Genomic DNA, 27,549 nt, shown 5'->3' with positions numbered 1-27,549 from the left:
TGCCGGAGATGGAAGCTCGAACGAGGCTCGAACGAGGAAAAGGGAATTCGGCGCTTGAGATTGTGCTGCTGTACTTCAGCTGCCGTAAGCTGTCGTGAGCTGCAGCCCAGTCAGTCGTCCCTTTGGCGTTAGGCTGGCATTCCCGAAATTCGTGCGTTACGAGCCGTTGGTCGGCGGCCGGAGACCGGAGGCCCGACTGGCAGCCCTGCCAGCTGCCGGTCATTTCGCGCTTAATTACGAGTTACCTCCGTACCGTCGTAGTACCAAAAGATCCCAGGGCAGCTCATTTACCCCACATCACTTGTAGCGCATCTCGGATCGACTTTGAAAGCGCCTCGGGATGCGCAAGCCGAGGCGTCAGGGGGCCAAGTTGGAGCGTAAGATGCCTAGCATGAGAGTGTTGCACTACATGCATGGCAAATTTGCAGTGACAGGCCCCGAGTCCGTGTCCATCCGGGCATTGGTATCGTAGTTGGTAGGTAATGGGCGTCGAGATTTCAGGACGGCAAGTGATTGTCATTGCCAACATGCAGTTGCACGTTGCCACCCAACTGCTCATATGAGCTGGACCCCGGCAAGCCCCCCTTTAACAAGGCAAACGAGCAGGGGCAGCTCGACGACCATCACAAGTGGCGGAGGCTCTTGAGCTTGTAGACAAGACTGGGCGAATCAACATTGTCCGCTTGGCCAGCCACCCATTGTGGATAGTTGCCAGCAGATCGGCAGTTTTGATACTGCCCATAGACTTGGCCCCGGTCCCTTGATGGTCTCTCTCTTAAATCTGTGTGTAGCTCTGGTGACGGAGTATGTCAACAGGCATGTAGGCAAGGGTAGTCTTATTAAAACCATAGTGGACAAGTAGAGGTCTTAGTGCGCTTCCAAAGTCATTCTTGGAGACTGCATCGTCCAATCTCCCTCGTCCTTTGACGTAGAAAGTTTTACATTTGTGTGGGTTCAAACAGCGAAGGTGATGGGATCATTGAACATGTGCTTTCCGTGAGGTGAGAGCCTCTGAATCTATTTTCCTTCGCACCACGTAGGACGTTGGATCGAAACAAGATTCGCTTTCAAGGGATCCGAACCTGCGGGTTGTGACGCGCTGTGTTTCAGCACGAGAGACCAGTTCGCTGACTCCATCTTCAGGATGCTTGCGTATATGTATCTCCCTCCTCCGCAGAACCTAGGGCTATAATGGGTCTGAGCTTTGCTCGATATGTAGGTCACCACCTGCCGGTGCATGCAAGCCACGTGCTGGGAGTCATGATCAGCTTCATCCCTGCGCCGCGACTTCGGTCCTTCGAACGGATCCCTGTTTAACGCTCTCACATCCGACTTTTAACCAGTTCGAGAGATTGTGGCGCTAGAATTCGACGATGCTACGTAAGTTAGTACGATAGTATGCACCGGCAGCACGTAACGCTAGGCATATGCCAGATCCACTCCCGCCACTGTGAGAACGTTTTTCACTATTGCGCAGTGGTCGCGCCCTAGCGTGGCCTGCTTTGGTCAAGATCGCCGGCTTGCAATGCACAGGGGCAAACTAAAGGCCCGAGGTCGATGGGGCATGTTAATCCCCTTCTACCACAGTTGTATTCTCTGTGTATTCAATGCGTAGCAGACTGCCTCGAGCCCCCTCCTAGGCTGAGCTGTCAACTTGCTGGCTTGGGGGTCAATTATCGTAAGTCGAGTTTCAAAGAGCTAATGGCCCCTGCTTTCATCGGAACGATTAGCGACGATGACTATCGGAATATTGCGGTGTCCGAGAGATTGCACAGCCGGAGTCCCGCCCGTCCGGACTGGTTCTGATGGAACTGACTCCACATAGCACAGCCCTAGCTCCGGCGTTGATCTTATAAATGGGGTAAAGCACGTGTGTCGGAATATAAGCAGTCGAACTATGCGCTCGGACCTCCACATAGACAACTCCACACTGGTCTGACAGGCAGGATAGGCAAGTCAGGGATGTCCAGGGGTTGAAGACCTTGTTGATGGACCCAAGTGCGGAGGCCAGAGCGTGTAGTCTTAGTCTCTTAATCTTCTATGGGACTTCGATTTTCGTGACTTCCTTTGGCTTGCGTTGTGCGAAAGGACGTATGTGATGTCCTGTTGACGTTAAACGACGGCGCCATGAACGACGATGATCGAAGCGGCAGCGTGTTCGCCGTTGCGGTGACATTCATGGTCCTCACGTGGATCATGGTCCCGCTTCGGGTCTACGTGCGAGCAATCATGACGAAATCCTTCGGTCTCGACGACTGGCTGCTGGTAATCACACAGGTAAATCGCCACTGCTCTGAAGAGTGGAAGATATTGGCGGAGAACCCTTCTTAATCGATGGCGCAGGTCCTCTTTACTACGTATCTCTCGAGCCAGCTGGGGGGATGGTATTATGGTACTGGCAGGCACAGGAAGGACCTTACCCCGGAGAACAACACCAAGGCTTTGACTGTAGGTGTCGACTGGAGCAATGCTAAGTCGTATGCTGATATATTGACAGTTCTGGTTCGTCTGCGAGATATTTTACGTCCTTACCGCCACATTCATTAAGCTCGCCGTGGGAGTCTTCCTAATTCGACTATCCGTCGTCAAATTTCATGTCTGGTTTCTTCGCGTCCTCATGGTTGGGAGTATTGTTTTTGGAACGGCATATCTCTTCGTCGTTTTGTTTCAATGCCAGCCCATAAGCACATTCTGGACAGACGCGCCCGGCACTCCCGGGAAATGCCTGGAAAACAACCCAGTCGCTATCACTACATATGTGGCGTCGGCAATCAACTGTCTCGCGGACTGGGCTTTTGGCATATTGCCCATGTTCATCGTGTGGTCGCTGAACATGAAGAAAAGACTGAGGATCATAGTCATGTGCATTCTCGGGTTTGCCTCTATGTGAGTCTCCCTGGAACATAGTTGTGGCCACGACGAGCATCATAAACTAGCCAGACTGACCACGTACGTTTAGTGGAAGCACTGCAACAATAGTCAGAATGTTCTACATTCCGGACATGCTTAATGGGCAGGATTTCTTGTGTAGGTTTATTAAGACATGATTCTATGTCCTACACTAACACTGCACCAGGGGCTACTACAAACTTTGCGATTTGGAGTACCGTCGAGCCGGGAATCGGTATCATTGCCGCCTCATTGGCAACCCTCAGACCTTTGCTGCAGCTCGCCTTGGGCAAGCTAGGGCTTTCACGAACCTATCGACTAAGTAGGAGCTCGCCCTGGACGCCCTCCCACGGCTACGTGAAGACGGACGAACATTCCATGTCTGGCCTGCGTCCGAAAGATGGAGTAACGACCACGACGGCTGCTGGACCGACCGAGACGGCCCCGACACCATTCAGATATCTACGTTCTCGTCCAAGTCTTGAGTCTATAGAGTTGGCCGGCATTACAAAAACAATGGAGGTTTCATTATCGAGCGACGCAGGTGAGATGGATGGACATCGAGCATCACTCAGGTAACCAGAAGACGAAGTTCTGTTGTGGTTACGTCGAGGGGCCATGCCTCCTGAACTGGCGTGGGAGCGTAGAATCCATGTAATTTAGTATCGAATGACGAATGAAAAGAAGATTAAAGTCAAATCTACATACTGGGGATGACTGTGATGACGAAGAGCATGGGGCAGCACACGGAGCATCAGGTGACAGTGCAATACATTGGTAATCGCTAGGAGCACGCTGTCCGACGGTTACAGCCCAACCCAAGCAAAAGTGGTAACGTACTAGCCTCTACCTAGGTACTACAGGGCGTAGAAGTCTAAAACGCGGGTTAACTGCCAACGTGCAGAGTTCTGGATCTGGCACGACTGGGTGTGGTTCTTGCCTAGAGCTCGGTCCCTGAAGCTCCAGGGCTGTCGCTGGCCATTGTCGGCCCGTTGTTGGAAAGATTAAGGTTGCCCGCTAGCGCAGTTTCGGTAGAAATAGTGGACAAACAGTGAACAGACAGCGCTGGGCCGAACGCATATTTGAGGCCAAGACCGGTTGCCGCCAATTGCAGGGCAGGAACAAGCATCATCCCTCAAAGCTCGCCCACCTCAAATTCCCATGTAGGGAACCCATCTGCGGAAAACACGCCGGCTGGTAGATACGCGAGCAGTGTATCGGCCCATTGGCATATATAGTCACGGTTGGGAATAAGTCACCGATTTTAAGATTCTGAAACTTTGAGAGCTTCTCTAGAATCAAGTCGTCGCTGGGCATTCTTCCTTTCATTATTCGTGGTCGGTTGCCATCGTATATTGAGGGGCAATACTATGGGGCACTTCGAATGCATTACGCATTGTCCCTCGACACATCGCATGCGATGGTTTATTTGACTCAGGCGAGCAGGACGGGTTGTTCCTCTTCTTTACGTGGACCTGCATCGCCAGGTCAGCCCTAGATACGGAGTTCAAGCGTTCCGGTAGTACCTTGCGACGCCTCAGCAAATACCATTGGCCCATGCCAGACACCGACTTTCGCTGCATAGGCGCTACACCGCAAGGGGTCAACAACTAGGTTGTATGCACCATGCAGAGGAGGCTCGCTACGGTTGTGCTACAGAATGGATGTAAGTCTTGGCATGGGCAATGGTGCGTCGCTGCAGTTGGTCACCGCAAAGTCGTTGATTCCCTCGCTCTAGTTGTAACGTGACTGTTTTTGTCGTCTATTCCAACCCCCTCTAGCTATGCTTACCTCTCAGGCCACTTGAAAGCAGTCAATAAAACCCTTGCCGCCGCCATGAAGCTTCACCATCAACACAGTCTTTGGGCGCTAGCTTGCGCGGCAGCACGGGCGAGCGCTGACTATCCTTCACCTGAACCCCCTGCTGACGACTGTTATTGCCTACCGGGTGATGATTGCTGGCCAGCACAAACTGGGTGGGATGCATTGAATAAAACTGTCAATGGACGCCTGATCGCTACGACTCCTCTGGGCTCGGTTTGTCATGACCCAACATATGACGAGCCTGCGTGCAGAGCGTTGAGAGGGGCATGGAGAGAACCAGAAGTACAGTACGTACTTATGTGCTTTCAATGATTGCGAATTCTTAGCTAGATATGCTCGACCCGGATCACTGATGAACATGTTGTTTTGGACCCTCTTACTGAGTTCTGAACAGCTACGAGTCATCCTCTTCAACCATGGAGACGTTCTGGCAGAACAACAGTTGCAACCCTTTCGGCGATCGCTCTACGCCATGTGAGGTTGGAAACATGATCTCCTACGCAGTCAATGTCTCAGCGGCTGCAGAAATAGCGGCCACAATCCACTTTGCAAGAACACACAATGTCCGTTTTGTAGTCCGCAATACTGGCCATGACTTCAATGGTCGCTCAACAGGCGCGGGTGGACTGGCCGTTTGGACACACCACCTTAAGAGCCTCGAGATCATCCAGAACATCGAGATGAAAGGGGACCCAGATAAGGGAGAACAGAGCTACCAAGGCCCGGCGTTGAAGATGGGGTCTGGTGTTCAAGGAGTTGAAGCTGAGCATTTTGCTGCCGACGCCGGGCTGGTTGTAGTCGGTGGTTGGTGTCCATCTGTTGGGATCGCTGGTGGCTTCACACAGGGTGGTGGACATAGTCCACTGGGTTCTCAGTTCGGCATGGGTGCTGACCAGACTCTCGAGTTTCAAGTCGTCACCGCGAATGGTTCTGTCGTCACAGCTTCGCCCCAAGAGAACAGCGATCTCTACTGGGCCCTCTCCGGCGGTGGACCCGGCACATATGGCATTGTTACTAGCGTCACAGTACGCGCATATCCAAACATGCCTGTTGGCGGTGCGTTCGTCTCCATCACAAACGATTTGTCGTTGCCAAATGCCTCAACAGTTCTGGAAAATTACTGGGCGACAATTCAGACGTGGCACACCCTACTCCCCAATCTGACATCGACCGGAATAGGCGCAACATTTTCGTATAATAACTCGCTGTTTTACTTGATTCCCCTGACCGCCTACAACAAAACGTCAAAAGATGTCAGAGCAGCACTCAAGCCCTGGATTGACCAAATGGACACTCTCGGAGTTAACTACAGTGCCAGTTTTACAGACTTTCCAAGTTACTATTCGCATTGGACGACATTTGCGCTGCCCGGCCCTGTAGGAGCCTACTGGCAAGGCACATCAAGGCTCGTGCCAACTGACATCTTCGACGACCCTACAAGTCTGGAGAAGTTCATTGGTGTCCAGCGAAAACTTGCGGATCAGGGCGTTTATGCCGGCGCTACAGCTGTTGCACCGAGAAAGCTCACTGGGTTCGCCAATGCCGTTCTTCCCGCCTGGCGCAACACGGTTAGTTTATTCGGGCTTCTGACCGATTGGAGCGATGATCCTACCCGATGGGAAGAGATGCAGGAGATGCAGCACTACGTCGACCAGGAACTAAGGCCCTTACTTAAAAGCGTGACCGGTGGAACGGCTGGAGATGGCAACTGGGCAAGAGGTAGCTATTTGAATGAGGCCAGCGGGGATGATCCGGCTTGGAAGCAAGAGTTTTTCGGGGAGAACCTCCAGAGGCTCGAAGAAGTTAAACAAAGGTGGGATCCCGACGGCCTATTCTGGGGCCTGCGATTGGTGGGTAGCGAAGCTCGGGAAATACGCGGCCAGCCCACCGGGATAGGGAATGGCAGGCTGTGCAAGGCTGAGAAGTAAGGGAAATTAGTCATTAGGAACCACAGAAACCTGTCGTTGGACGTTTCTAGAGTTGTTGTCTCCATGCTGGACAAGACTCAGCACACGACGAACGTGCCTGTACCTGACCCAGCAAAATGGTACGCTAAGATTACCTAGATGTTTGCCACAACCAACAACCATTATAGCAATCTCGCTTTCAAATGCATGATACTTCAAGTACCAACGCTCATTTCAAATTGATGTTGGTCATTTGACAGGAAGTGTTCCTGCATTCGTGTTCCGCGTGTGCGAATTCGACTCCCGTCTGCCCCAATGCCTCTTAAATATTTAAATGTCCATGGTCAGTCTGCCAGCCTTCACGAAAGGTTAATATATCGTATTGATTTTCAGCTCATTCTGGTGGTCTCTCACTTTGAGCTCTACAGTTGTCCAACTATTTGACCGCGAAGCTTTGAGCACGCATCAGCCACCACTCAATATACATACGCTCGTCATGCAACCACTACGCTTCTCAGTCATCTTCGTTGCTGCTCTTTGTTCGGTTGCTACACCAACGACTCCTGTTCCTCATAGGAGAGATATGGGGTTCATCAGGACACCCATACATACTCCACTTCCAGTCGTGGCCCCACGAGATTTCCCCGTTAGGCCTATGCCTACAAATGCCACCATCAGCGCCATGATTCCGCTTCCTACCACAACCGGCTCTCACTGGACCAAGAGACATTAATTAAGCGTTGAATACAATCTAGCCTCCAAGCCTGCCTGCTCGAAGTGCCATTTGTGGTTCCATTAAGCCCTGCTGGGGCTGCAGTATGTGGAGTGCAGTGGGCCTGTACAGACGGTAAATGGTGAGGTTGGAAGAACATCTGAAATGATGGGGACTCCTTAGGATTCAACAGATGGCACTAGACATAGAACGCTATCCATAACACTTGAAGGCTCTCATTCGACATGGCATCAAGAAGATGTTATTTTATGGAATTTATTGTCTACATGTACCATCTGGAAAGTGAGGAGGACGGCTTTCCAAACGAACATGCCTTTCGTCTAACACTAATCTGCGCGCTGAGGTTCTATAACAAACTCCCCAGAAATACATCCTACACATTTTGGGTGCTCAACCCAAGCTGAATCCTCATTTTGTGCAACGGTTGACCATCAGTTTGATTTGGGTAACACGCGACGTCCAGCACGTGAATAAACTTGTTTACTTCGTCTCAGAGGTGTGCCTGCTTCCAATAGGGCCTTTACCCACGTTGAGTTTTATTGGCTGATACAAGTCATTCACTTCACTTCAGCACCATGCATTCACAGCGCAATCACTACCCCCATAGGAGCCTGGATAAGGTCGGCGTGCGGTGGGGTTGCCATCTCAGCGCGCAAACGGACGACTCTCAAATCCAAAGCGGTTGCCCTATCATGCAGCTACCACTTCCAGTGTTGATTTTATAAGATTGGCCTTCGCTTCGTTGAGGCTGTCTATCAACTCCTCCCAGTACTTCACCTCATCATCAGTTTTGCTTTTACCAGCCCTCCCCTCTCAGAATGACAACGGGTTTCGTGATCTCGGGGTATTTCCTCCCCATAGTAGGAACTCTGCTGATCGCCTACCTCTTGGGTACGATCGTGTACCGTCTCTGCCTCCACCCTCTCGCAGGCGTACCTGGACCCATACTCGCAGCTCTCACTTACTGGTACGAATTTTACTATGACGCCATCCAGCCTGCACAATATGTCTTCAAGATCCAGAAGCTACATAAAGAGTTCGGTGCGAATACCCTGAGCAGGAAAGTCCTCTCGCACCACTACAGAGTACTGACACTTTGACAGAACCAGTAGTACGCACCACACCCGCGGAGGTGTCAATCGCCGATCTCGACTTTATAGACACGATCTACTCTCCTGGCCCAAGCCAAAAGCGGGACAAGGACATCGAAAAGGTCAAGGCCTTGGTGCTCGATAGTTCCATCGGAGGCGCAGTGGGCCACGACCTCCACCGGAGGCGACGCAGGGCTCTCAGTTCCTTCTACTCGCCTCGCCAGGTCCTACGAGTTGCTCCGGAGTTGGAAAGAAAGGTCGCGCAGCTTGAGTCTCACTTTCGCTAAGCACTGGAGAGCGGAGAGGTCCTGAACCTTTCAGACCTTTACTTCGGCTTTGCCAATGAGTAAGTTGCCAACCTCGAATCCATATGCAGCACTCACTTACACGAAGCTAGTATTGCGTGTAAGTACAGCTTCGGGTTTGATCAGAATCTTATGGCAGGCCTCCCAGGGGCACATACGAGACGCGAGAACTTCAATGGTGTCCTGAGAGCTGTGAAGCTCAACTCGCAGTTCACGTGGGTCAGAGATCTCTTGCGCTATCTTGCCCGCTCCCTGCCTCTTACACTGTCAAGCTACATTACTCCACGTGGTATTCGCGATATGATCAAAGCCCGTCTTCACATTCGCAAGAAAATTGTGGCCGTACTAGAAACGGACACAGTCGGTAGAGTCGGCCAGGAAAACATAAACTCCATTTTCCACGAGCTACACAATGACCATAAGCTTCCCCAGTCCACTGCTGAACTATTGCATAGCCACATGTCCTTTGCATATGAATTCGAGCCGCAGCCAAATGACATAGGTCTGAAATAACCCAAAGACAAAAGGGAGGGAGGGAGGGAGGAAGGCATCCTTCGTGATCGTTGACAAACCTTTCCAGATGTCCATCGTGTTTCCAAGGTTTGTGCGTGAAGAACCACTGACGCACGATCGAAAAGGTGCTTATTTCCAGGTTTGGCTGAGATTCAGGGGATTCTCATCCCAGCCAACTAAGCAATTGCAGAACGAGTGAAATACAAGTTATTCCCATATGATGCTTCATTAATAGGCTTGTGAGATAATTCTGGAGACTTTGCGGTGAAACCCCACCTACACAGTGGCTGAATGCAGCCAGCTTCTCTGACCAATTCAGATTACATAACCTGCATATCACCAGGGAGTGCTTTGAGCCCTAAGATAAAGGTTAGCTGGTGTAATCAGTCGATGCGAGAATAGGTTGCATTTTGTACAAGTAGACGAGCCAACATCTTCCTTGGCTAATTGTGACTTAGTGCATCCAATCGCACTTTTCCCAGCTTGGATATTTAGAACCTTTGTGCAATCTTCGCTGGCGCATTTGGTCCCAAGGGCATCCATAGCCCGCTGGAGGGCGTCTCCTTTCCACCCAAAGAGATAGTCGCCGTGGGCTCCATACCCGGTGCTATAAGGTACACAGTAAGTGTAAGCAACAACATAAGATTGTCCGCGACAGGGATGAACTTACGGATCACCAAAGCTGTACACAAATGGCTGCTTGCCATTTGTCCAGTAGTTTGGATTGTTGAATGGCGTAGTATCGAACATGATCTCATACATGACTTGAGGGATGCGCACTGGATGTGTACTTGGGCACTTATCGCCTGCCAGCGCGGAGCCAGGGGCGTATGTTACATGGCTCTTGTGGTCTGGGCTGTCTGGGTTCTTGCCATCCCAGCACGAAGGGAAAATGATCGTGGCCCGAATACCGCCGGGGCACATCTTGTTAGGGAAGGCTGCTGTGTCGCTCGAGTCGCACGGAGCGCCGTTGCCGCCCATCACGCGTTCGCTTGCCTTGAGGCATCGGTGGCAGATGTTGGCAAAATTGCCGGTTTTGTTGCGGAGTGTTGGATCCCCTGCGAGCATTCGGAAGCCCTGATATCACGTTAGTTAGATATTAGTAGAATATACACGAGCGTAGTATGAGGTAGTCTATGCACTTACGGGTTTTGGTACAGTCGTCTTTTTGTTACTGCCACTGAACGGCCGCATGTAGTAGATGGTAAGTCCCCCTTCCTGCTCAAGTAAAGTTCCGTTCAGGCGACCGTTCGCCATTTGCGGGACGCGTTTATATGTCCCATTCTCAGGCGACTTGAAGTAAATCGGGGCCGTCCAGTAGTTACTGGTGTCCTCGGTATAAATACAAGAAGTGCACGTAGACTGAGCAGGCGGGTCGATGGTATTAGGATCCATCTATGATACAGTCAACTATTACGTATCGTGAGGAGCGCAAAATGGTTCTATACAGTAGTATTGAAGGAGTTCCCTCCAACGATCTGATGGGTATGCGGGGAAGGGTTTGCGCCCGGGGCAACGAGTGGATCGATTCGCTCAATAACAAGTTGGGAGCAACCGAACCGAAGGAAACTTGCATCCCCTTGGATTTGAGCGCACGCCTCCTGCGCTAGAAACACAGCCAAAGCGATGAGGTTCCAAAACATGGTTGATTACCGATCTGAGTTATTCGTTGGAGGAGGTTGTTAAAGCACCAAATGGCATCGATTGAGTGGGTAACTATCCAGCGTTGAGACGTGAAGATTTCGAAACTTGAACCCACGACCTGAACTGACAGTCAAGCAGGCCTGGGGAACTTATATCTGAGGGATTGCCCGCTATATGAGAGTCCATGGTAACATAAATGGCTTGGAGAGTGGTGCTCGATACCGGTGATCGGCTGCTAGCCAATAGTGAGCCTCCCACAGTCCGGCAGTTGTGCAACTTGAATAGAACTCTTTTGATTCGACCATAAATGACTGCATAGAGACATGCTTCATTAAAGTTGCAGTGGTGGCGTGCATGTGCCTCTTGTGTTTGGTCCCTTCCACGCGCTGGGTTATTTACCCCGGATAATTGTTCGGGTGATATCGTGACGATGAGTCCAAGCCGCTGATGGTCCGTGTGTGATGTATCAGAGCTACTATTACTTTTCATATTGCAGCCATAAAGGCGCCTTGGCTACTGTGTTGAATCCCGTCGTCTTCTTAGATCTTGTACCCCATGTTTCCCAAACGGAGTATTGGAAAGAAATGGCATCTTGACTTTGTTAGTCCGCGGTACCTATAGTTACTAAAACTGTATGCGCGTCTTGTTCAACACTCTCAAATTTTGTCATTTTACTTTCTGTGTTTGACTTATCGGTTCCTCAACGGAGTCTACAGAACCGTCATTCTATCTCGAACAAATAAGGGTGAGGATATAAAGTATGTAACATTTGAATGATGGACTTCGTTACATTACTATACGGAAATGGAGTGTTAATATGTGAAAAACCTTCTGGCCGTTTGATGGACTAAGATCATATGCCTTGTGCTTGTACCAGTTGTGTCTCCATCAGCCAACCCACCCAACAAGCGACTCCGTGGCATACGGGGACTGGTAGCGAGTCGTCAACGGCTCAACCCCTTGCCCGCGGTTTAACTCTTTTGAAACGATGGTGGTCGCAATTCTCGTTTTGTGTATTGCACAATCAAGAACATAGTAAAGACAGTCCTCGGGAAGCTGCGTCTTTCCTTACATCTAATCAAGTGGTCCATAGCGAAGGGGTGGCTGGAAGTTGGAGTGAATCCTGTCCTTCACATCTGTTGGTATAGGGGCCATTGATTCAACACCCTCGAGAATCACCACCTGTTGCCCTGCCTTAATCAAGTTAGACTTGTCTTGTGCCTACCAACCACCCAATAACTTACTGCAAAGTGATGTATCATATGACAATGTAGCATGCTTGCTGCTGGGAAGGTTATCTGATAACGAATAACGGTCCAGTCCCCAGTTTCGTTACCCAGCCTGCATCCATCTCTAAGCGGTGGATCGACGAAGTTGAAACGATCTACTACCCCGCCGTTTTGGATGGCATCCTCAACAGATGCCCATGGAAACCCGCCGGTGCCAGTTCCAATGATCCAAGCCTTGTTATTGTGCTTGTGAAAGGGATGTTGCGAAGAGACGTTTGCGCCGTTGCTGAAGATGATGTCGACAACTGATCCATTCTTCATTAGCCCCTGAGCCTTGTCACCATAAGTTGTGACACCCCGAGAACCTTCTTCCCATAGAAGTGGTGGCAGCTGTTGGCGAAACGCCTGATGAGGGCCAATATTCAACGCCCAACTACTTTTACCCGTCATATTGACAGAGAACTTCAAAGTGTGGTCTGCTGTGGGTGGCGGTGGACGTTTTGGGTACGGTGCAAGGTTCATCTCGTCCATCTTCACGAGTGTGCGGTCAATGAGACTGCCATTGAGATGAACCCACGGCGTTGTATCCGGAGGTTCAGCGCCCCTATAAACCTGAGCCGCTGCGTACCTCAGAATTCCAATTCCTTGGATGACTTGTTCTTCCCGAAGGGAGGTAACTCTGATCGCATAGTCCCCTGGGGTTTTGTCCAAGCGAACGAGTATGCTAGTAAATATTAATGTCTACGCAGTTGCCCGGTAGTGCAAATAGGAACTCTTACCTGATACGTTCCCCCAAGTTACAATTGGCAACGTGGACTTTCTGCGGATGAACAAACTCGCCGTCGGCAGCTACGACAAAGAACTCGTGTTCGTCCACGCTGATCTGCAGCTCGTGGTGTGCACCAGAATGGATGAAGTTGATCCAAATCCATTCTTGGCCCTGTTTCGGCTGAACTATCTCTAGGTCTGTTTTGGTAGGCTCACACGTCTGAGAATTTGAATATTGGGCTTGTAGTGGTTGAGGGAGGCAGCCCAAAGAGTTTCTCCCCTTTCCTCCGACAGAATCTAATGATTCTTGTGGATGGCAATACGTTCTACCCTTTCCATTCAAGACGATGGAATTGCTGCACCACGGCACTATTCCAGTGTCTCGATACATTATTAGCAGTATATCCATCGGTTCAGCATTCCAATCGCTGATCACGATATGGAACGGTTGTCTTTCAGCATCTCTCATATGTTCGATTTCGTTTGGTAAATCGGATATCAAATTGTAAGGTCGTGGCCGCCAAGCGGCAGGGACAATCCATACCGGCCCGCGCATACCATCCGCAAATGCTGGACCAAAATGTCCGTGATAGAAATAGCTTCCATACTGCTGCTGCACAGTGAAACGATAGAGATATGTATCGCGTGGTTGTATCGAATACTGGGTTACACCTGGAACTCCGTCGTTCCATGGTTTGTCGACTTGATAGACGCCATGCCTTGGACAAATGAGCAAGTTGTTTCCCATTGATGAATAGAGATACCAGACCAATGAATTGTTGTCTCAGCACCCAGTTGATTGTCTACAAAGACTTCAATTTCATCACCTTCGTCAGCCTCAATCAGAGGGCCCGGACTCTGACCATTAATCGCAAACAATGGACGCCCATGACCATCTGCGGCACTCCATTTGCTGCTGATTGTAAAGTTGTATCTTCTGATGCGACTAGCAATAGTGAGAGTAGTAAGGGAGAATATGAAGAAGATAATTTGTCTAGCATGTAATGCCATAATGCCGAAAGGGAGCTGTACATGCAAAACGCGTTGAAAGAAAGTAGTGTTAACGATGTTGAGAGATAAACCCGCGTCGCAATCTGAATTTCCAACTTTTGAAGGCGGTTTCTGCTTGATGCGGATCCACAACAGCCAGGGTAATTGCCGACAACGGCATTTAAAGTTCACGAGGACGACTTTTGATGGCCGCGATTGGCCAGCGAATCAAAGAAGCATCTTGCCGCGGTCATTTAATGAAACACGTGGATGTCGGTAAGTTCTGATCCAGGGGGAAGAGGACGATCCCATCCCGAAAGCATGACGCAGTTGCCAGGAAGCCAACATCCGCCACGGTCGGCACTTGGCATGGCATGAAGGTGCCCGCGCACCCCGATATCAACGGCTTCTCACCTTGTCTCCTTCTCGTATCTACTATGAACAGAACAAGAAAGTATAGAAACATGTTGACATTCATAGCGAAAGGAACGGAAGTCAAGGAGGCAACTCCCGGACTAAGACCAGCGACGAGAAAGTCGAAGTTGGCTTGGGCAACGGTGTTCCTGGTCGTGTTCCTCGGATTGCTTGCCAATCACTACGGCCTTACGCCATTTCGTGGCTGGCACACGCGTACCCGAGTAGGGCTGCCATCAGAGAAGGACGCAAGACTCGTCCGAAAATATCATCTTCAAATTGGAAGCAGATGGATGAATCCAGGTTCGAAAAGTGCCATGTAAGAGAATTTTCAAAATGGATAACTGACAAAAAGTGTAGATGGCGGCCGCTGGAGAGCTATGTTTGTCTGTAACGGGCAGTCCCCATGCCCAACTTTGTACGCCGAGGAAGGGGATATTGTCGAATTGACTGTCCACAGCGACAGCTACTTCCAAGGCTCGATTCACTGGTAGGCACCATATCCCTCGAAGAGGTTCAATTACTCATGCTTGTAACAAGGGCTGGAGTCGGTTATCAACGGTAATGGAGCAGTCCCTATCCCCTTCATTGGCTACTGGCTGACATGACCGTAGCACTGGAGCTTGGAATGATGGCACAGCTGGCGTTTCTCAGGTTAGTTTCCCAATAGCAGTAGAGACTCAGTCTATCACTAACCCAAATTGAACGTTTTAGTTTCCGATCTTACCTCGAGGTAACTACACGACTGTTCATGATACTACCGGCGCGTGGGGCCTCAGCTGGTACATCGACCATACGACCGCCGCATCTGTAGATGTGAGACTGCGTTCCCATAAGGATTTGTTGAATGTTCGGCTGATGCCGTTGAGCAGGGGTTATACGGAGTGGTATATGTCGCCCCTAGCCCGTCGCGCCTACGACCATACAGTCTTATCACCAGACACCAGCTCGAACTGCAGCAAATATTGGAGTCTGAGCGGCAGATACAACATGTGGTTATTAAAAACCACCAGCACCGTGATACCAACTGGAAGGTGCTCAGAATGAGAGCAGAGGGCTCTGAGATGCACTGTTACGATTCTTTGCTCGTCAACGGTTAGTCAAGACATTTTTCATCTATGGGCCAAGTTCACTGATAGCCACAACTTCTAGGCAAGGGACGCAACCTATGCCGTCCTATTGGGTTTGAACGACTTAATGACCATTATCTAGACGAGACAGGCTGCATCCAACCGCAAGGTCTTCCTAATCAATCGTGTACTCCCAGTGATGCCGATTTCGAGGTATTCAAGATATCACCTAGTTCGTAGCAACGACTAACTTCGCGCCATGACCAGGTCATTGAGACGAATGGTCGGCAATACATCATGCTTAATTTAATAAATATTGGATTCGAGCATGAAGTCAAAGTCTCGGTGGATAGCCACAAGATGATAATTGTTGCCAATGACGGTGGTTTTGTCACACCTGAAGAGGCGGATGTAAGTTGCATGGGTTATCTGCTCTTCATCACATGGCTAATCTTCCATAACATAGGTTCTCTATATCCCCAGCGCCGCACGAGTCACAGCACTTATCAAACTTGACCAACAACCTGCTGATTACGCAATACGAATTGCTTCGACAAGTCAACTTCAGAACTTGCAAGGCTTTTCCCTCCTCAGGTACCCAGTACGTACTCATCGTCGAAAGACACAACGAGGAACATTTAAATACGGGTCTGACCTAGTTTGAACCAGGCGAAACATCAGCCTATATACGGTGAGCCTATGAAGCTCCCGGGAGCCGACCCCAGTTCAATGTGTCTATATCCCGACGGATCGGTGAAGAATGAATGCAAGACCATTGACGGGCAGCATACCCCTCCATTCCCCAGTATGCCTCCACCGCAGCCTAGTGCGGCTGATCTTACATACTACCTGTCTGCTGGAGTGCAGACATCACGCACAGAACGCTTCGCTCCTGAGTTTTTCCTTAATGAGAGACCTTGGCAACTGTTCCGGTCTTCTTTGAAGCCTCTTCTGTTCGCTAACTTGAGTGACCTCCACAGTCGGGATGTCCTTGGGAAGCCGGTGATTCATGGCCTTCCCATGGGTGCAGTTGTTGATTTTGTCATCAGGAATGAGCTCAATGACACCGTTCCACTGTATAAGCACGGCAATCCTGCCTGGCTCTTGGGATCCAATGCTCATGAAGAATTTTCAGCGCGCAGCGTACAAGATGCCATTCAAGATGGAGATAGCGCCGCCAGATCTTTGAACCTGTACGACCCAGCACTTGTGATCGTTCATGACTTGCCGCCTCTTGGTTGGAGTGTTATTCGCTTCCAAATAACGGCTCAAGCTGCAACGATGATTCACGCAGCAAAGCTTCGGCACTTCCTGGTAAAGTGGAACAATCTTGACACAAAAGGCTTATAATGGAGTTGCTAATACAAAACTGAAGCTTGGCATGTCAGCTCCTATTTTGGAGGGCATTACGGTTGATGATCCTATCTCAGTACCGAGCTCTGCCATGCACCGCCCGCATGTACAATTTGATCCGAAAAATGACGGCGTATTTGGATGATCAGGATTGACAACATGGTGACAAAAGAAAATGAACGGGAATGAACTTCGAACGTGCTTGAGGGAAGTTACGGTCTACTGTCTTTACTGAAGCCCAATACTAAATCCTCGGGATTCATTCTTTTATCTAGAAGAGGAAAATGCATGGATATGAGACAGAGAACTACTTTTCAAGTAAATCTCATCCTTGACAGACCCTATATGAGTTATCAATTGCCATTTTGACCCATTAGCGGGGATGCATGTGGCACATAAGACCCTTCTGCCTAGCAAACCAACTGGCGGTAACGTCCCACTCCCGACGGGGGTCAGTTAACTCAATCCTGTATCGGGCTACTAAAGTAGCAACGATCTTGTAGACCTCCATTAATGCGAATGAGCGTCCAATACAAACACGCGATCCCCCACCAAAGGTAAGATCACTAGCATTGAAAAGTCTGAGACGCTCGCGGTAACTCTCTTCGGTTTCGGTTTTCGTACCTGGGGTATGCCCTCGAAGCCACCGTTCTGGGCGGTATACATCAGCATCGTCGCCCCATATCAACTGGTTTCTACCGACAACGTATGGATTAATGCCTACCGCTGTTCCCGGGGGCACGTAGCTACCATCCGGAAGCGAAAGACCTGACTCGGGAACGTAGCGTTCTAGGAGCATACAAACAGCTGGGTGCATCCTCATCGCTTCACGCACCACGGCCTCCAGATCTTTAGACGAAAGTCAGCCCAAATGGATCTAAGAGATGGAGTGTTGAGGATACTCACATGGAAGAGCTCGAGCAGCGCCAAACGATGCCACCTCTCCAAGTTGGGCAGCAAGGACCTCGTCCTCCAGTTTGCGGTACGCATCTGGATTCTTGAGCACATAATAGAACACAGCGCGAATTGTTATAGCCGTTGTATCCGCTCCGGCGATAAGATTGACGAGCAAATACCCCATAATAACACCTTCATCGACCACGTTCGGGTGTGCTGCCTTTGCGTCGATGAAGTGTTGCAGGAAGTCAGGAACCTTAGGGTCAAAATTGTAATCTTTGCCTTGCAATCGGCTTGTGAGATAAGCGTGTGCCTTGCTTGCGACATTACCCATAACTGGAGGGCCGATGCGCAAAATCGGATTTTTTTCCAGCAGAAAGTCAAGGAATGGCATCTGACCAACGGCTGCAAAACTAAGGAAGAAAACGTTTAGTGATGCGTAACAAGATAGAGAGTGATGCTATCTTACTAATCTAGCGCTTTATCAGCAGTATCAATGGATTTGTCAAAGTCAGATCCATTATCCATGTAACCAAATCGTTGGCTGAAGGAGGCGGCGCCATTCATATCCCAGGAGTCTAGACAGGATCTTGCGTCAGCGTACTGTCACAGGAGTATCACCACATTATTCAGTTTCACGGCTTACAGAAGGCGATCCATTGTCCCAAATCGAAATGCTTTTGTTCTCCGTCCATGAATCGTGTTTCGAGGTGTTTGCAAAAATCGCCGATGACCTTGTCCATCAGAGGCTCGAAGGCCCCAACACTACTTTGAGAATAGTACTTTACTATAGGACGCTTGATGCGCGCATGTTCGACTTGGTCAGTCTCGCTGAAGAGGTGATACGTTGTCTTCCCATTAATAATGGCGCTGTTGTTGTGATAGAACTCGGTCTACCGGCACATGTAAAGTGATCAGCACATGTCTAGCTTATCGCGAAGTTGAGTTGAGTTTACCTTGCGCCATTTACCGTCGGTATTATACAATGTCTTGATAAGTTCGGGCAGGTCGAGATCTAAGAGGTTAGGCCCGATTCGAACGACAGGGCCGTACTTATCATGGAGCTTTTTGACTTCAACATGATAGCTGCCTGTGCGCACTAGATATAGTCGCCAAATATTTGTCCATTCTAAAAGGAAAATTAGAGACTGCCCAAGGACCAACAGAGGTGACTGACTTGCGAAGAATGGCCCCTGGTATCGCCGCAAAGGAGACACCGTCTCAGAAATAACGGAAATGCTAAGAAGAACGGCCAATCCAACGAAGAGATTCACTAAAACAATTGATCGCCAGTCGGGAGGTTGCTGCTTGAGATTCTGCAAGAAGCCGTATGGCCATGCACCATCAAACGCGGCTGACATAGCTCTAGTATCACTTGATTCGCCGTTTTGTGCCTATCAACAGACCTTTCAGAAGGCGATGCAGAGCAGCTTCACAACGCCATGTCCGAGACACGGGTGATATAAGTAAAACAGGTCCTTTATTTGAGGTGCAATATAATACAAGGAATAGCCGCCGTTATGCATCGCACTTTTGCAAGTCACACCCTCCCACTTTGATCCTTCCGTTGACAAATGTAAGCGCAGGGCAAGTTTGCTAATGGCTGCGCCAACTCACATGCCATTTACCAGCCACATTGAAATTACCCCATGATGTGCTGGGCTGCTTAGTCGTTTCCGAAAATAAACACTTATCACCGGGTCAGTTAGAGGGCCAACATCCCCGTGGTACATGCTGGGAACAAATTTCCCCCAATCACGACGATCTATCTTCTTCCGGAAGGGTGGGATTGAAACGAATACGCATTGACAGCCCCAAGCAAGCTATGGCCATCCAGCATTGGATTCTCCTTGATAGTCTGCATTTCTATGTTGTGGAATATGCAGAACATGCAGGTGACCGAAAAAGGGATGGACCCCGGTTCCCCCGCGGGCCGAGTGTCTAGGGCGGGCCGCCATTGCAAGGGTATACATATGTGAGTTGTTCACTCTAGGATGCTATGTTCAAGATTTTTGAAGCTCTGATTGGACGCATGCACCAAGGGAGTGCACTCCGGCCGCACTCCGGTGTATCAATGTGACCCTATCACTCGCCGTCGGGCAACTTGCTACCGTCGCAATTTTCAGGAGGAGGCAGTATAAAGAAACCTGCATGCTCCCGTCGAATGACTAATACTGCCAGAGTCGACAAACGGGGCTCATTGGGTACCTGTTCGTTGATAATCTCGCTCGATTCTAGCTACACCCACATCCGCGAAGCCGTTGGATGGTCTTGACCCCCCTTGACCCCCCTTGATCCCAGCCCCTTTTGTGTAACCACATTCAATCGATACTTCAATCCGTAGCCAGCATAAGGCCATCATTCCTTGGGGTGCGAGGATTGCCATCGGCTACAGCTGAAGCGCCTGGGATTCGCATCCCAGACTGTGTCCAGGACATATTCAGAGAGTACTGCCGTTGGAGGGAACCTGCATTGAACTTGTCAACTCTCAATAGGCACATATTTTTGGGAGGGAGCTATTTTTCTTGGATACGTTGTGTGATCATTGATTTGAACAAAAACTTTTGAGTGGACTCGTCACATTGGGGTTCGTGAGCGGGCTTAATATCAGGTCAGCCATCAACCCGTCACCAACCATGAGACATCAGTTAGACACTCAATATTGGAAAATCTTGATCGGCGGAATGCAAACGCCTGAAGCCATAGAGAATTTCACCGAATCATGATCTCCAAGTACCTATGCCAAGATCGCAGAGCAGTGGCCCTCATGCACATCAAGGCTAATAGCCACAGACATCCATTGGGCTGCACGCAGCAGGCCGTCGTGACACAGAACTTGACCGGGGATTTCTTTACCAGAAATAGATCATGAGAAATCCTTCTAGGTTAGTCTTAAGTTGCAACATCGGTGTGTCAACCCAATCCTTCAGGAACAGGTAGAATATGCACAGAGGATCGAACCGGATAATCAAAACCGAGTTCAAGATCCGTGGAGATTTCACAAGTGCCTTTGCAGAGATTTAGCGAAGTTCAGGCATCTGACTTGTCATTACGATCAATGGGTGATCCCGCTCTTGCATCGCATACCCAAAATAGCGGTTGAATTCACCTCATCACTAACCAGGAAACTATCAAGCGCGCAGTAAGGGTCGGCCCTGAAAACCTTCGCGCTTTGGATACACGGAGGATAAATCTCAGGTCCGGGAGCCAGCGAGTGACCGGTTGCGAGTTTGGCTTTGCTGCCTTTGCGAGGTCCACTTTCTTCAAAGAAAAGAAAACACGGAAGCCAAAGCTTCAGGTGTTGCCAGAGGCCCGATTATCCTGCTGCACAGCTAAAATCAAATTGTGATTACTCTAAGATTCGTTCTCGATGATATGTTGGTGGAGTCCGAGAGCGATGATACATTACAATAGATGCGTCATCAGTCGCCTGCGTCTTGTACTCCCCAGTGTTCTGGTGTTGGTCGTGCGACTGCACCCCGGGTTTGGGGGCCCTGCATGGCACAATCCAAGAATCTACTGGTATAAAGAAGGAGAAGCGTGAGCCTCGAATACCAAACATCAGATGTGACATCGTATGTGACTTTCTTGTCCTATAAGGACTGCATAGCGTTTTAACACTGGACATTCTGACCTCTTTATTCTTCACGGCTTACCCGAATAACATACAGAAAACAGGATGGCTTACAACGGCGCCGGACGAGAGGCTGTCACAAATATGTGGATTTTGACAGCTGTGACGTTGATCTTCGTTGCTCTCCGCATTTACACCCGAGTTTGGGTAGTGCGTTCTTTCGGAGTTGATGATCACGTGTACAATATTGCTTTCGTGAGTGTGGAACCTCATACTTTTGATGAGTCTCAAGTCTGACCTTCATAACCACCATCCCAGCTACTTCTAGTTTGCTATGTATCTTTCACCACAGTTTCTGCACATTACGGATTTGGTCAGACCGTATCTGACATACCCACCGCCGATGATGTGGTATCGGCCATACTGTTCGAGGCTATCGGCCAAACCTTTGCCGTCATTGGCATGGCCGTGGCGAAATGGTCTCTAGGACTATTTCTGCTCAGGCTTGTTAACCAATCATGGCACAAAGCTGTGATATGGACAGCAATGCTTCTTCTCATGGGGGCGTCGATCTCTACATGCTTCGTGTTCTGGTTGCAATGCACACCGCCTGCCTACCTTTTCGATCGAAGGATCCCTGATGGGTACTGCCATGTCGATTCTACGCCGGTTTCGATGCTGTTATGCAGTCAGTGATCTGTATAACCCCAACGGGCGTCCTGTCAAGCTAATGTTCGTTTGTAGTCCTTTGTGTACTGGTTGACTTCTTTTTCGCCCTATTTCCATGGCTATTCATCTGGAAGCTTCAAATGAACAGAAGAGAAAAGATGGTTATTCTCCTCAGCATGAGTCTGGGCGTGATGTAAGCATGGCCCTTGAACCCACTATTGCTCTCTATGGGATTTTCATTAACCATCTCTAGTGCTGGTGCCTGTGGAATTAAGAGGACGCTCGAAGTCCCAGAGCTAGCGAGCGCGGATTACCTCAGTAAGGACACTTCAACATTCCGGTAATCCATACTGACAGTAAACCCCCTCGCGCAGGAGATACCGTCGGTTTGATTGTTTGGTCAGCAGCCGAAATCGCCGTTACGATGATCTGCATCGGAATTCCCGTCTGCCGCCCGCTATACAAAACCTTTCTAGATCGACTGAACTCGAGTATCGGTAGTGGATATTTCAAGGGCAGCTCGGCGGCTGCTGCACCGTTGGCGTTGCACACATTCGGCGGAACGACGATGAGAAATAACTACGTCAAAGCGGACGATTTCGAAGCGCCACAAAAAGATCCTTACAGCTTAAACAGCTACGCCGGACAGAGTACAGGCATAACGAAACCCTCTGCGAAATGTTGCGCTGTCGCTACAGCCAACGTGCCTCCTCACAACACAAGCGAAGAAGAGATCCTGGGGGGTAGCTCATGCTGGGAAGTCGGCAGTGAACGACGTAGCAATCAAATTCGAATTACGGAGGAGTATCAGGTCACCAGTAAGCGTCTAGGCTGAATGATGAAGCCGTAGGTGGCCCCTGTGGCCCACGGAAGATACGCGAGAAACAGGATAGCTAGGGAGGTCTCCCACGCCAAAGAACCTGCTGGAGCAGGGAATCCTGTGGAATACATGCAGTTTCGAGTTCAACTGACATATACTACTGTATTAAGTGGCGGGACGCTTTTGATATTTGGAGCAATGCATAATGCGCAATTAAATTGTGCTTGTCTATACCCTATGATGGTTGGTTCGCACAAAATTGTAACTTGATATGTGCATAAATTTCATTTGAAAGTGTATCTTGCTTCATAGCCCTGTGCTTGAGAAGAGAATGGCTGCAAAGCTGTCAATTAGCAACAGAGCGGATAAACACCAGTAACGGCTTGGACTAAGAATCACAGATTTCAGAATCTTTACTTGGCCGTAGTTCTTCAATCTAGATTACCATCACGGGACTGATTTAGTCTCAGACTCTTAAGATGCTGGGCAGCTGGGCTGGGCGGGGGTGCATGCATACGGTCTTGCGATAGTCCGAATGCCAAAAAAGACTGCATTGCACCTTCAACAGCAATGAAGACTACAGTTCAGTTGATGACCTGGAATTGATGACGGTAGGTTCAGCAGTTAGCGGAGGTCAATGACACCCTGCATTTGGATGTGCGAATCATGACCTCATACCAGGTGGGACCGATGTCATCCACACATTGCTGCTAGAACACGCCCATGTGTAGCGCTTCACGCGTATTAACGCCTTGCTACTCACGAACCTCAATTATAATTATCTTCATCTACTTACCCTTTTGGAATATCTCGTGGAATTCTACCCGAAAACGATCAAACAACCTCGCCAAACGCATCCATAATAATGTCGGCCCACGGTAGTTCCAGCACCGGCTCCAAGTCAAGCACCGGTATGGCATCAGCCACGACTACACCCGCCAATGCGGCAATTGGCCAGGACAAGCCCAAGGCTTTCGATGCACAGGGCGCCATTGGCAAGCAATTCACTGGTAAGTTCTCCATAAGTCAAAAGTGGCAGTGGATGGCGCTTCTGTATAATTAATGTGATACAACAGAACAAGGCGCACTCGGTGGCGCTGCTCAGGCCGTTGGCGGCCCGTTTGATAAGGAGGGGGCCATTGGCAAGCAGTTCACGACGGAAGGTGGCATCGGAGGCTCAGTACAGAACGCCATGGGAGGAACGAAAGGGAAGAGCAACTAACGGGAAAGAAGATATTGCCCTGCGACGATTGTAGTGATAGCATTATGTGCGCACACTGTGGCCATGTGTAGAGAGTTGACTACTATCTTGCTGGTATGCGGCACTGTCGGGACAAGGTTACAATATATCCACAGTGAATTATGTTTCCATTTCTTTGCCGGCATGATGTCTAAGTCTACGATGGTTGTAGCCCATGTTGTCACCTTTGTGCATTGTGCAAAGGGGTTATCGTCCAATGCAATCCATGACTGCAGAGAAGTAGTAGTGTTTGCTAGTGAGGCTTTCTACCTCGTCATAAAGCCCGTTACGGCGTCGAAACTCAATCAATCGGGCCTCCCTGCCCTACGAACCAAGTCCTCTTCCCCTTCCCCCCCTCGAGACGTAGCTGGCCAGAGAAGAGCTTGGGTTACCTCGGCGGGCACTACCTCTGCCTCGTGAAGAGCTGCCTCTTGAGGTGCCAGTTTTGCCGATGTGCGTACTCGGCGCAGCTGAAGCCTTTGGCCCCTCTGAAGATTCATACTTGGCGGATTCGCACGCTTCCGTGAACTCTTTCAAAAGAGACTGTACAGGTTAGTACATCGGACGAGAACGTCTAGGCTTGGCAATGGTATATCTTACATCAAAGTCGTGGTCTTCTAGAGAACCGAAAACAGCATGGTTGCCCAGTTTGAGCTGGGTGACTCTTGGGCTTCGGATGCCAAATGCGACACGCGCCAAAAACCGTGGGTCATCTCGTACGTCGCAAGCGTCTAGGATTGCCGAAATGCCGCTGTGGTTGACAGGTGGCTTTTCCTTGGGCGGAAGTGCCAGTGCCTTCCTAGTTATACAGAAAGTGCAGTGCCCACACTGACTCTTTCCATCAGGAAGTCCCATGCCAAAATGCTCCGCAAGTGCGAGAGCGAAGCATTTCGAGCCGGTGATAAGATTGGATACTTGATGAGTCCGTGCGAGGGCGTCTCTTTCTCGATCTTGCATGTCCGAATACAACTTGTCGGTCAGCTCATCAAGCTCAACGTCCTCGGTTGGCAGCTCCTTCAGAATCCGATATCGATTTTGCACGCCAGACGCAGTGACTTCAATAACGCCCCGATTATGCCACTCGTTCAATTTGTTGATGATATCTGAGCGTAATAGTCCGGTCTGGCGCATTGTTTCCTTGATGTCAAGATGGTAGAGTTTCTGTGCCTTGGTTGCATGGGCGTATATTGCTTTCCCTTCGCGGGACTTGTCTTTCGAGGCTATTGGTTGGTAAGTTTTCATGTCCAGGAACGTGTACTTGGTAAACTCCGGTGTAATGGCCCGGAGCAACCCAAATCTGAGTTCTAGTATCGCAAATAGAACCGATAAAGGGGACGGTCGAATGTCATAGGCTCTGGATAGTTCCGTGTGTCCCATTTTCAGAACATTTCCCTCTGGTGTGTTTTCCGTCTGGCGACTAAAGACGTCCTGAAGTAACGATCTAAGTGATTGGCGGGACGGGAGATCGCCGCGTGCGAAATTCTCCCTGATGTAGAAGTCATCTGGGCATATGTACATCATGCAGGTACTGGGCAAACCGTCGCGACCAGCTCGGCCGATCTGTTGGCTATATTCCTCAACCGTGCTGGGGATATCCCAATTCACGATGTTCCTGATATTTGACTTGTCAATCCCCATACCAAAAGCTATTGTTGCAACAACGATAGGAATCTTGGAAGCCATAAAGCGATCTTGGATATCAGCCTTCACCTCGGCCTTCATGCCGGCGTGGAAAAAGACTGCCTCGAACCCTTGGCCCGCCAGGTCATCCGCAAGAGACTCCGCTTGCTTCTGCAGCGTGACGTAGATGAGAGTAGAACCCGGGTGCTTTCGAAGAAACTTGAAAAGCTTCGGATACTTTTCCTGCTTATCCCACGTCACCTCAGCTTCGAGTCGCAGATTCGGTCGGTAGGGCGAGGTTCGGTATACATGGGGTTTTGCCACATGGAAAGCGCCGCAGATATCATCCACAACGCGGGGTGTTGCTGTGGCAGTCAAGCATATCACTCTTTCCGCCTTGATCTCGCGTGTAAAGCGCGCGACCTTGAGATATTCCGGACGAAACGAGGCGCCCCATTCGGATATGCAGTGCGCCTCGTCCACAGCAATTAATCGGATGCCTCCGGGCACATGCTTCATGCTGGCAACAAACGACTCATTGTTGAGTCTCTCAGGTGCGCAGTAAAGTAAACGCAGGTGGCCTTGGTGGATATCTGAGTAGATTTTCTGGGTTTCCTCATAGCTTTTGGTGGAGTCCCAACACTCTGCAGCGACCCCTTTCCGCTTGAGCACGTCGGTCTGGTCCTTCATTAAAGCGATGAGAGGGGATACCACAATGGTGATACCTGCACCAAATTGGCGCTTCTCGTCGTTCTGACGATCCATCTCCTCAAAGGCGATGGCAGGTATCTGTTGGCTTCTGTCAATGTCGGATGTGTGCATGTCAGTTGCGTGAGACTGACCTGATAGCACAGCGACTTTCCAGCACCGGTAGGGAACACTACCAAGGTATTGTTGCCCTGCAGGACCGCTTCAATGGCCTTCTCCTGCTCGTGGCGAAACCCATCATATCCGAACTTTTGGCGTAGGATACTTCTCGCCGTTTCGACCTGTGTGCTGTTACTCTCAGCAGGGCCGTCGACTTTCGGTCGCTTGGTTAGGTGGGAGTTATCCTCTGAATCTTCAGCGGATCGCTTGACAGCGCCAGTCAGCCCATCGAACTGAACATCGGCCAGCAAGTCATCCCCAGAATCGTAGTCGTCCATGGCGCAGCTGAGGTTGGCGACTATTGTCGCCGCTGACTGGCGTTGCTCGTTTGTTGAAAAAGTCAAGTCAATGTCAAGGAGAGACCGGAAACGCGAAACAGGACTTGTGTACCCGAAGGAATGGCTGTTCGTCAGGAGATAGATTCAAGATGTGATGTTGACTAGCCTGCAGTTTCTAGGGCATGAGTTTCGAATGCCCGACTGGGCACCTGTATGTAGTTGTCGCGCTCAACGCGTTTCATCACTGGTATCCACGGTCTAACCAGACTGCCCGTTTGTCCAGGTGGCGCTAGGCCACCAGCCTGCCACATCCCACATCAGCTGCAATGCCCCGTAAAAGTTGGTCCCGGCATCTGGTGTGTGCTCTACCAGGGGTGCGGAAAAGGAACGTGACAATCGGCTCAGAGCTGCCTTTTTCTGAGTTAACGTCATGCCAATTATCGCCAGCATGCGGCATTCATGTTCTGTCGCAAAGCTGCGGGTTCATCCACCTCCGCGACCGTGTGGAGACGGCTTCAACCAGCGAAATTGCCTACAGTTGCGAGATCGATTACAGGACACCGCGAATGCCCACTTGCAGGTGTAAACTTGAGCCTATTAGGAACACGCAGCTTCACCCATATCACCCCAAAGTCGTTAGGAAGTCATCGAGACACTTCAACCGCTGTATCTAAGCCCTGCATCGTAGGTGTCTTCAAGACGCCTAAGGAAGGGCTGTGGGGACCCGTAAGTTGCACGCTTAACGGACAGAGCGTCGTTTGTGACAACACTTTAGTTGTAGAGAGCTATCTCCGGATCAAGAACAGCCCACGACTAACAGTTCCAACGGTTCGGGACTTGGTCCAGTTAAGGTT

At 50.0% G+C, this 27,549-nt stretch overlaps 10 protein-coding genes across 10 annotated transcripts; 6 read left to right on the top strand and 4 right to left on the bottom strand.

Moving 5' to 3' along the window:
* Positions 1-2,127: 2,127 nt before the first annotated feature.
* JN550_004662 (uncharacterized protein) lies at positions 2,128-3,468 on the top strand (the record flags this gene model as incomplete). The annotated part of the gene is made up of 5 exons (XM_049316202.1): positions 2,128-2,277; positions 2,344-2,448; positions 2,498-2,886; positions 2,960-3,027; positions 3,077-3,468. 5 exons carry the CDS (start codon positions 2,128-2,130, stop codon positions 3,466-3,468), a joined length of 1,104 nt encoding a protein of 367 aa, XP_049173283.1.
* A 1,661-nt stretch (positions 3,469-5,129) lies between these two features.
* On the top strand, positions 5,130-6,641 carry JN550_004661 (uncharacterized protein; the record flags this gene model as incomplete). The annotated part of the gene is made up of 1 exon (XM_049316201.1): positions 5,130-6,641. One exon carries the CDS (start codon positions 5,130-5,132, stop codon positions 6,639-6,641), a length of 1,512 nt encoding a protein of 503 aa, XP_049173282.1.
* Positions 6,642-8,171: 1,530 nt separating this feature from the next.
* On the top strand, positions 8,172-9,262 carry JN550_004660 (uncharacterized protein; the record flags this gene model as incomplete). Its single annotated transcript, XM_049316200.1, has 4 exons — positions 8,172-8,394; positions 8,457-8,688; positions 8,743-8,790; positions 8,860-9,262. 4 exons carry the CDS (start codon positions 8,172-8,174, stop codon positions 9,260-9,262), a joined length of 906 nt encoding a protein of 301 aa, XP_049173281.1.
* Positions 9,263-9,582: 320 nt separating this feature from the next.
* Positions 9,583-10,657, bottom strand: JN550_004659 (uncharacterized protein; the record flags this gene model as incomplete). Its single annotated transcript, XM_049316199.1, has 4 exons — positions 9,583-9,620; positions 9,736-9,869; positions 9,933-10,339; positions 10,409-10,657. The coding sequence occupies 4 exons, from the start codon at positions 10,655-10,657 to the stop codon at positions 9,583-9,585; spliced, it is 828 nt and encodes a 275-aa protein (XP_049173280.1).
* Positions 10,658-11,980: 1,323 nt separating this feature from the next.
* JN550_004658 (uncharacterized protein) lies at positions 11,981-13,914 on the bottom strand (the record flags this gene model as incomplete). The annotated part of the gene is made up of 5 exons (XM_049316198.1): positions 11,981-12,100; positions 12,151-12,859; positions 12,915-13,089; positions 13,462-13,622; positions 13,673-13,914. 5 exons carry the CDS (start codon positions 13,912-13,914, stop codon positions 11,981-11,983), a joined length of 1,407 nt encoding a protein of 468 aa, XP_049173279.1.
* Positions 13,915-14,150: 236 nt separating this feature from the next.
* JN550_004657 (uncharacterized protein) lies at positions 14,151-16,875 on the top strand (the record flags this gene model as incomplete). Its single annotated transcript, XM_049316196.1, has 13 exons — positions 14,151-14,169; positions 14,224-14,310; positions 14,374-14,610; positions 14,668-14,797; positions 14,848-14,868; positions 14,922-14,961; positions 15,022-15,123; positions 15,180-15,402; positions 15,460-15,590; positions 15,645-15,788; positions 15,844-15,978; positions 16,047-16,691; positions 16,753-16,875. The coding sequence occupies 13 exons, from the start codon at positions 14,151-14,153 to the stop codon at positions 16,873-16,875; spliced, it is 2,037 nt and encodes a 678-aa protein (XP_049173278.1).
* Positions 16,876-17,103: 228 nt separating this feature from the next.
* JN550_004656 (uncharacterized protein) lies at positions 17,104-18,988 on the bottom strand (the record flags this gene model as incomplete). The annotated part of the gene is made up of 6 exons (XM_049316195.1): positions 17,104-17,579; positions 17,637-18,040; positions 18,097-18,205; positions 18,274-18,520; positions 18,584-18,756; positions 18,805-18,988. The coding sequence occupies 6 exons, from the start codon at positions 18,986-18,988 to the stop codon at positions 17,104-17,106; spliced, it is 1,593 nt and encodes a 530-aa protein (XP_049173277.1).
* Positions 18,989-21,306: 2,318 nt separating this feature from the next.
* Positions 21,307-22,705, top strand: JN550_004655 (uncharacterized protein; the record flags this gene model as incomplete). The annotated part of the gene is made up of 5 exons (XM_049316194.1): positions 21,307-21,456; positions 21,520-21,889; positions 21,946-22,063; positions 22,124-22,188; positions 22,245-22,705. The coding sequence occupies 5 exons, from the start codon at positions 21,307-21,309 to the stop codon at positions 22,703-22,705; spliced, it is 1,164 nt and encodes a 387-aa protein (XP_049173276.1).
* An 850-nt stretch (positions 22,706-23,555) lies between these two features.
* Positions 23,556-23,912, top strand: JN550_004654 (uncharacterized protein; the record flags this gene model as incomplete). The annotated part of the gene is made up of 2 exons (XM_049316193.1): positions 23,556-23,700; positions 23,767-23,912. The coding sequence occupies 2 exons, from the start codon at positions 23,556-23,558 to the stop codon at positions 23,910-23,912; spliced, it is 291 nt and encodes a 96-aa protein (XP_049173275.1).
* A 342-nt stretch (positions 23,913-24,254) lies between these two features.
* JN550_004653 (uncharacterized protein) lies at positions 24,255-26,695 on the bottom strand (the record flags this gene model as incomplete). The annotated part of the gene is made up of 3 exons (XM_049316192.1): positions 24,255-24,473; positions 24,531-26,339; positions 26,393-26,695. The coding sequence occupies 3 exons, from the start codon at positions 26,693-26,695 to the stop codon at positions 24,255-24,257; spliced, it is 2,331 nt and encodes a 776-aa protein (XP_049173274.1).
* Positions 26,696-27,549: the final 854 nt, after the last annotated feature.

Source organism: Neoarthrinium moseri (assembly GCF_022829205.1).
Source record: "Neoarthrinium moseri strain CBS 164.80 chromosome Unknown scaffold13_Wmoseri_CBS_16480, whole genome shotgun sequence".
Lineage (NCBI taxonomy): Eukaryota > Fungi > Ascomycota > Sordariomycetes > Amphisphaeriales > Apiosporaceae > Neoarthrinium > Neoarthrinium moseri.
The sequence above is the reverse complement of the archived record's forward strand: the minus strand, read 5'-3'. Positions and strand labels throughout refer to the sequence as shown.